The following is an 8828-nucleotide window of genomic DNA, read 5'->3' as shown; positions in this document are numbered from 1 at the left end:
AATATCGTAATTGTGACCCTAAATCTAATGAATTATTATAATATTTGACTCCATAAATAAATGCATTTAATTTAGTTCATGTAACGTAACTAAATCAACTACATAAAAATGGTAACTAAATCATTTTGATGAAAATAAACAATATTTGGTATAATTATTCGTTAATTTGGTGTGATTATTAATTAGATTGTTATTAATAAACTATATTTGGTATATGGTACCTATATAAGCATATCCGTATTAAGAGAATATGCAAACATTCATATTAGTATATGTACTGCCAAGTAGATGGGAGGAGTATAAAAATGGTCTAAACTTGCAAAGTAGTTAATACATGAGACTTTAAAATGATGAAATTAATACATGAGACATTTAATACGTATAATGTGTTCTGTACGTTTTAGTGCGAATATGCCATTAGGGAAAGTCCCCGGTGAACTTGTACTTAGCTCATTATTAAATACTTAATATATTTAATCTTTAAACCCTAAACCCTGAACTCTTATCCCTAAACCCCAAACTTATTTATTCCATTTTTTAGTGTGAATATGACATTAAGCTAGGAAACGTCCTCAATGAACTTGCAAGTAGCACGTAGTTAGCTACTTAGTACTTATTTCTTTTATTTTAGTGTGGATATTCCACTAAAGAAAGATTTATAGTGAACTTTACTAGCTCACTGTCAGCTACTTAGTACTTATTTGTTTAGTGATCATTACGTACTAGCTCATCATTGACTGCTTATAACTTATGTTTATCACTTTAAATCTCAATGTGAATAATGACTTCTATTTGAATGTGAACTTTAATGTGTATTATGACTTCTATTTTAATGTGAATCTGTCGTTAGGGAAAAGTTCCAAGAGAGAATTACTAGTTTATTATCCGCTACTTATAACTTATTTGTTACTATAAGACATGTTTAGGACTTTAACTTTCAATGTGAAGGGCGACTTCAAATTTTGATGTAAATAATGTCTTCTATTTCAATGTGAAGTTCAATGTGAACATGCTATTTGGGAAAGGTTCCAAGTGAACATTACTAGGTTATCAGTACTTGTAACTTATTGGTTAATATGTGACATGTTTATGACTTTGAATTTCAATGTGAACAATGACTTTTATTTCAATGAGAATATTCTATTAGAGAAAAGTTCCAAGGGAACATTATTAGTTCATAATTGACTACTTAGTACATGTTTGTCACTATAAGATATGTTCACGACTTAAAATCTATATATCAAAGATGGCTAGCTTTTTTTTCAATATTATTGAAATCATCATTGAATGCCTAGTACGTATTTATTCGTATAGAATAGTATGTTAGTTTATGTTAATGTGGATGCTGACTTCTATTTTAGACATTCCTTAAATGAAGTATCACTTTACACTTAACATACCTATTCAATCACTATATCTCATACCTATTCAATGAAGTTCATCTCTTGACCAAAAAGTTCTCATGCCTAACGTAAACTTATTATAATTTAAACAAAGAAGGAAAATAATTCAGAGTATGGTGATCAAGTTACCTAAATCAATATTTTTAAATCAATATCATAAATGAAAATTTTAAACTTTCATAAAAAGTCAATTTATTAGTGGGGAATTTCTTACCTCTTGAATAATAATATTTCATGAGCTACCGAATATGAATGTTAAATTTTCTTTCCAATTTGCAAATTTAATTTAAGTTTTGATTTGTCTGATTACCTTATTATAAGAACGATTAGGATTAACTTATAGATGACAATATGTATACTAATATGAATGTTTGCATATCCTCTTAATATGGACATGTCTATATAGGTAGCCTATACCAAATATAGTTTATTAATAACGATCTAATTAATAATCATACCAAATTAACGAATAATTATACCAAATATTGTTTTTTGTTTTCATCAAGATTATTTAGTTAACTTTTTTAATCAAGTTGATTTAGTTACCTTACATGAACTAAATTAAATGCATTTTTTATGGAGTCAAATATTATAATAATTAATTAGATTTAGGGTCACAATTACGATATTAATAAAAAAATTATCTTTGTGAATCAGATAGTTTTAGAATTTAAACTTCTTAATTCACCATTATTTTTTCTTTTTACTTTATATATATATATATTCTCCATCGAACTTTAAAAAAAAAATCTCTATCGAATTTATATTGGATGAACTATATATAAAAAATATATATAGATACATATATATATATGTATAATTTTCTCCTTGGGAAAAAATTGTGTATGTATATATATAGATATATATATATATATATATATTCAAATGAGTCATATTTTCAAACTGAGTATAATATATATATATATATATATATATATATATATATATATTTCACATTTTAAATTTAAGCACGAGTAATGAAAAAAATGGCTTCAAAAACATCTTTTTATATAATATAAACAAAATAATCTAGAGTCATTGGATACGAAATGATAAGATTGTATTTTTACCCAAAATGACATGCATGATTTTTTTATTGGATGATGTGGATATGTGATTTGGCATGCCACTTAAGATTAAGGCAAAAAATTCTAGACCTTATTAATAAGGCCTAGAAACATTTTCCTAATTTATTTTCTTTCCTTTTCTCAAGACTCTCCTTTGCTCTTCAAATAGCTGGCATGTGTTCTTGATCAAATTAACAAGAACATATACCAAAGCCTTTTACAGCCTAGTGAGCTAGAATCGATGGCACTTGAGGTACTCCTACTCTTTGCTTCTGGAATTATCTCTCTCCTTTTCTTCACTAGGAGTGTACTAAGCCACACTCACCGTGTTCAACACCTCCCTCCAAGCCCCTTAGCTTTGCCCATAATTGGCCACTTCCATATCCTTGGCCCTCTCATCCACCGCTCTTTCCAAGCCCTCTCGTTCCGGTTTGGTCCCATATTTTCTCTCCGTCTCGGCTCCGTCCCATGCATCGTCGTGACCTCGCCCGAGCTCGCAAAAGAGTTCCTCAAAACCCATGAACTCTCCTTCGCAACCCACGCTCAGTCCGCCGCCATCAAACGCATAACCTACGATTCTTCCTTGGCATTTTCGCCCTACGGACCATACTGGAAGTTTATCAAGAAGGTGACGGTGAATGAGCTCCTCAGCAGCCGTAGCGTCGGCAAGTTTCATTCCATTAGGGCGGATGGGTACTCTCGGCTCCTAAGACTCTTGGCCGAGAGAGCCGAGAGTTGTCTGGCTGTAAACCTCAGCGAAGAGCTGCCGAGGCTTGGCCACAACATTATAGGCCAGATGATGCTTGGGAAGTACTCCACTTCGAGCAGCACAGAGCGGGCTGAGGAGGCGAGGTTGGTGGTTCGGGAGGCGACGAGGATCTTTGGAGAGTTGAACTTGTGTGATTTTAATATGGTTTGGAAGAAACTGGACTTACAGGGGTTTGGGAAGAGAATTGAGGACACGCATCTCAAGTTTGATGAATTAGTGGAGAAGGTTGTTAAGGAACGTGAACAATTGAGAATTAAGAACAAGAAAACTAATGGAGGAGAGGAAAAGGACGAGGAGGTCAAGGATTTTCTAAGCATTTTGCTTGATATGTTGGAAGATGAGAGTGGTGAGAGTGTGGAGGTTGGATTTTCAAGAGTTCATATTAAGGCTCTAATTATGGTAATAAACCCATAGTTAACGTTTCGATACTAGCTAGGGTTCTTTATATATAGCACCCTTTACTCATCTATCTACTTGTGATGACTTGTATACGATTTTCTTTTTCCTTTTCAGGATTTATTCACGGCTAGTACTGACACAACAGCTATTACAATGGAGTGGGCGTTAGCGGAACTCATCAATCATCCGGCGGTGCTCGAGAAAGCAAGGGAGGAGATCGATCGTGTAGTTGGAAATGAACGAATAGTGGAGGAATCTGACGGTTCAAATCTTCCATACATCCAAGCTATCATCAAAGAAACATTTAGGCTACACCCACCTGTTCCTATGGTCACAAGAATATCAGTAGAAGACTGTAAGGTCGGGGAATATGTTATTCCGACGAATACCATACTCTTTGTGAACAACTGGGCCATCGGAAGAGATCCTAAAAACTGGGAAAATCCTCTGGACTTTCGGCCTGAAAGATTCTTAGAAGGGGGTGACCAGATAACCGAAATGGATGTTAGAGGTCAACATTTTCAATTTCTTCCATTTGGGTCCGGAAGGAGAATATGTCCCGGTATCAACTTGACCATGAAAATGGTTCCTAGTCTGGTGGCAGCTATGATTCAGTGCTTTGATTGGAAGGTTATTCCAAGCAAGAAGATGAACAATAATGATTGTGTTGTTGAAATGGATGAAAGGCCTGGACTAACAACTCCAAGAGCCCATGATCTTGTGTGTTTTCCAGTAGCTCGCATTAATCTGCTCAATATCCTTAAACCTTGAACTTGAGGGATGGGTTGTTGGAATAAGTAAGTATCCATAAAATAAGAGTTATAAGCTCTCTGTTTGAATTTGAGTTTGTTTGTTTTTTTTTCTGTAAAACACAATAAAGTTGTTTATTAACATTTCTTTCTTATTGGCTCTTGCTACTCATGGTGATGCTCCATGTAACCGGGACTAGTGTTCTTGCAAAGGAAAAAACTTATGTTTGACCCTGTGTGGACACGCTCGTCTGAAGTTTCTTAGGCCATCTCTAATTTTTGGTTTAAAACCTATAATAGGTTTAAGATTTATAAAAATCTCATCTCTAACCCACTATTTAAGTTGAGTTAAAATATGATTTACCTAAAATTAATGTGTCATATTTTGACTCAACTAAATATGACCAAACCTATAATTTATGAAGGTGAGTGAGTGTGGGAAAATGTCAGATTTTATTAATATAAAATAGTTATGTATGATATGATATGATTAAACAAGGCAAAACTTTCGTCCGGACTAGAATATATATGTGTGTTCGGTCTCTCTCTTGTTTACATACTTTTTTCAATATGAATTATAATCTTAACCGTACAAAAGTTGAATTAACCAATAAAGATCACCCCTGCAAAAAATCAATGTAAACAAAATTCGTTTGGTTAGTCAAATGTATCAAACAAATGGACGGCTGATCATGAGATTGTTATCTTTCACTATAGTTGTCAATTTGTTTAATACAATCGGCTGAGCAAACAAATTTTGTTTAAACTCAAGTTTTTTCCATTAAACGCAAGTTTCACTCCATGTGTGATTAAATGATAATATATAATGATCCTATATGAATAGTTATAGGTTTGGGTGACCTAAAATTTAAATATAGGTTTAGATTTTAGACCAATTGTTGAAGATGGCTTTATACATGGTCAAATATCTTAGTCTGCCACATGTCATTTTGTTTTGTTTAGATTTTATTTTTACTTTGTATTAATAGATTATATCGGATTTTATCGAATGTCCCGAAGGGACTTTAATAGATTATACTTATATAGGGATTCTTTAATAGCTAAAGGGGATTCTTTAATAGCATTGTAATTGGCCCTTGTCACCTGGAGGTAACAAGACCTGGTCACCCAAGTTCTGTCCATAGCTAAATGCTTATCTGAACATAGAAGAAGAAAAAAAAGAGGGCTCGCATCTACAACTCACGTGCTTTGATACCTCCTCCTGCAGTCTTTTTCCTCCTCCTTCTTTGTTCTTCTTACTTTCTCTAAAGATCCCACAAACACGCTTGGTAAAATTTAGATTATCTACTAAAAAAAACTAAATTTAGATTGTGTTTAAAGAAGGGAAAATCCCCTACAGAAGTATAATCTAATTAAAAAAAAAGTAAAAATAAAATACAAAAACAAAAAAAAATAACATGTGACAAACTATAATTAGACCATATAAGAGAGTCCGAACGAATAGGTGACATGAAGAGATTAAGGATGTATATAGAAAGAGATACAAGACAATACTATTCTAGAAAAAAAAATTAATCAAAACTCTGTCCATGGTGGACATATGAAACCAAAAATACAGTTTGAAATGTCTAGTCAAAGAGAGTGAGTTTGAAATTCGTCAATGCATGACGAACTGCAACTCCAATTAAAATAATGCTGTGTTGTTGGATTTGAGCGTCTTTGAGAATTTGACGTTAGCGTTACCCTTATAATGCCCAAAGGTGACAACCATAGCTTACTTAATCCTTCAGTTAGTTTATCCCACCTTTGTTAAACCAACTTAAAACCCACACTTCCAATCCCAAGCTACATTCTATGTAGTTTTGGTTCCAAGGATCAAAAGCTACCCAATATGCTTATCACCTACTACTTCCCTTTAACAAACCCACATGAAATACATGTTTTGCAGATACCCTCTCTCTCAATTCATACAAAGGACAGTTCACACTTCCGCTTGTACCCTTCCTGCTGAAACCCGGAAAGCTAATGCCTATCTTGTGAGGCATGCAGAGACGTCAGACGCATTCTTGAATGCCCACCAAGTGTTCGACGAAACGCCTGACTTAAACGTGGTCTCGGCCACAACAATAATAGGCAGCTTTGCTCGGCAGCATCATCATGAAGAAGCTGTGCACCTCTTTTCAAGAATGCTTGTGTTGAATATTCGACCCAATGAGTACACGTTTGGCACTGTCATTCCCTCCTCGACCGCGCTTGGAGATTTGAGTATAGGTAAGCAACTTCATGCATTTGCAAAAAAGATGGGGTTGCATTCTAATGTGTTTGTGGGGAGTGCAATGTTGGACCTTTATGCCAAGCTGAGCGTAATCCAGGATGCTCGGAGAGCTTTCGAAGATACCCAGAAGCCGAATGTTGTTTCCTACACGACATTGATATGTGCTTACCTGAAAAAGGAGATGCTTGAAGATGCTCTTGAGCTTTTTAAAGTGATGCCAGAGAGGAATGTAGTTTCATGGAATGCTATGATTGGAGGGTATAGCCAAACAGGCCACAATGAAGAGGCTGTCAATCTTTTCAGTGAGATGCTTCGAAATGGGTTGGTGCCGAGTCAATCTACTTTTCCTTGTGCTATAATTGCAGCTGCTAATATAGCAGCGCTAGGAATTGGGAGAAGCTTTCATGCCTGTGCTGTCAAGGCTTTGGGTAAGTTCAATGTGTTTATTAGCAATTCTCTAATAAGTTTCTATGCAAAATGTGGGAGCATGGAAGATAGTCTCTTGGTTTTCGATAGACTCAGGGGAAGAAACATTGTTTCTTGGAATGCTGTGATTTGTGGGTACGCTCAAAATGGTAAAGGAGAGGAAGCCATAAGCTTTTTCGAAAAGATGAGGGTCTCAGAATGTAAACCCAACAGTGTTACACTTCTTGGGTTATTGTGGGCGTGTAATCATGCTGGTCTTGTTGACAAGGGTTACTCCTATTATAACCAGGTGAGAACGGAGGAGCCCGGCATTAGAGCCTGAGCATTATGCTTGTATGGTTGATCTACTCTCGCGCTCAGGGTGCTTCAGACAAGCCGAGGAATTTATTAGTGATTTGACTTTTGAACCAGGCATTGGTTTTTGGAAGGCATTGCTTGGTGGCTGCCAAATCCACTCAAATTGGGGGAGTTTGCGGCAAGAAAAATCCTGGCTTTGGATCCTGGAGATGTGTCATCTTATGTTATGGTGTCTAATGCACATTCTGCAGCTGGAAGGTGGCAGAATGTGTCAACAATAAGGAGAGAAATGAAAGACAAAGGGATGAAGAGGATTCCAGGTTGCAGTTGGATAGAAATCAGAAGCCAAGTTCATGTATTTACCACCGCGGATAAGAATCATCACCAAATGAATGAAATTTATACTGTGTTAGAAATTATGTACAGAGCATTTGAAGGAGAATAAATCAAAAGTTGAAAAGTGCGATGATGATATCTAATTCTCTACTGCACCAACATTTAGCTGGAGCTGGCCAACAGGCTAACAGTGCTTCTGTGCAAGGAACTTTACTACTTGAGGAAGCTTCAAATACATAATCTGGGAAGGAAATTAATGCCTAACCAAACACAAGCTCTAGAGTAGAATATTACCTGATATGAAATAGGTTTTTATTTTTTCATGTGTTAAAACCTGCTTTCAGGATGGTGTTCATATCAGGTGTTATATCAATCAGCTAATTGTGTTGCTCATAGCTATCAAAATGGGCATCTTCTATTATAAATTTGTGCTGGTTATACCATAAGACCATTAAGACGTCACTGCACGGATCAGAATTCAAAATTCTTTCGTTTTCATTATAAGTATAATGTTTTTAATCTATTAAATCTACAAGTGACTATTACGTTTAAGGTTAAAGTTCGAATCTCTTCTATTTTATTATTCTCATAATACAGAAACAACTCTATTAACAATAAATATATTTTCGCAACACGATTTTTAATGAGCAATATGATGTCTTATTGGATAGAAAAATCTCTTCTACTTTTTTGGGACAAACACTAGAAAAATCTCTAAAAAAAGTATTGAATTGCCTAATATCTTTTAACTAAATCACCATTTGGCCCCCAATATCACATTTTTCAGACAAAATGAGCTTGAAATCACAACAGGCGAAGGATATATATGAGGGCGTGAGAGCAGCCCTCAAAATTTCAACGACCTTGGTGCACCTCTTGAGAAACTTGTAGGAGGAGGAGGCTTTCTACTAGGGCCTGATGGTGGAAATGGCACTCCCTTTGGTAGCATACCAAAGTTTATAGGAGGAGGGGGCTTTCTGCTAGGGCCAGATGGTGGAATTGGCACTCCCTTTGGTAGAATACCAAAGTTTATTTTGTTTGATGAACTTGGATGTGGAGGAGGGTTGGGAGAAGGAGCAGGAGAGTCGTGTCCGCGACTTGATCCAGATGGTGGAGCTTGCGTAGAATATCAGAGTTTCTAGGATT

General features: G+C 35.5%; 1 protein-coding gene and 1 pseudogene across 2 annotated transcripts; both read left to right on the top strand.

Annotated features, from left to right (window-relative positions):
* Nucleotides 1-2711: 2711 nt before the first annotated feature.
* Nucleotides 2712-4409, top strand: LOC101295736 (licodione synthase-like). The gene is made up of 2 exons (XM_004305171.1): nt 2712-3638; nt 3753-4409. The coding sequence occupies exons 1-2, from the start codon at nt 2712-2714 to the stop codon at nt 4407-4409; spliced, it is 1584 nt and encodes a 527-aa protein (XP_004305219.1).
* A 1867-nt stretch (nt 4410-6276) lies between these two features.
* Nucleotides 6277-8027, top strand: LOC101295441 (annotated as a pseudogene). The gene has a single exon (XR_185103.1). The product of XR_185103.1 is annotated as a pentatricopeptide repeat-containing protein At5g42450, mitochondrial-like (transcript).
* The last annotated feature ends 801 nt before the right edge of the window (nt 8028-8828 follow it).

The sequence above is a fragment of the Fragaria vesca genome, linkage group LG6, assembly GCF_000184155.1.
Source record: "Fragaria vesca subsp. vesca linkage group LG6, FraVesHawaii_1.0, whole genome shotgun sequence".
In the NCBI taxonomy this organism is placed as follows: domain Eukaryota; kingdom Viridiplantae; phylum Streptophyta; class Magnoliopsida; order Rosales; family Rosaceae; genus Fragaria; species Fragaria vesca.
This window is presented reverse-complemented; position numbering and strand designations above follow the sequence as displayed.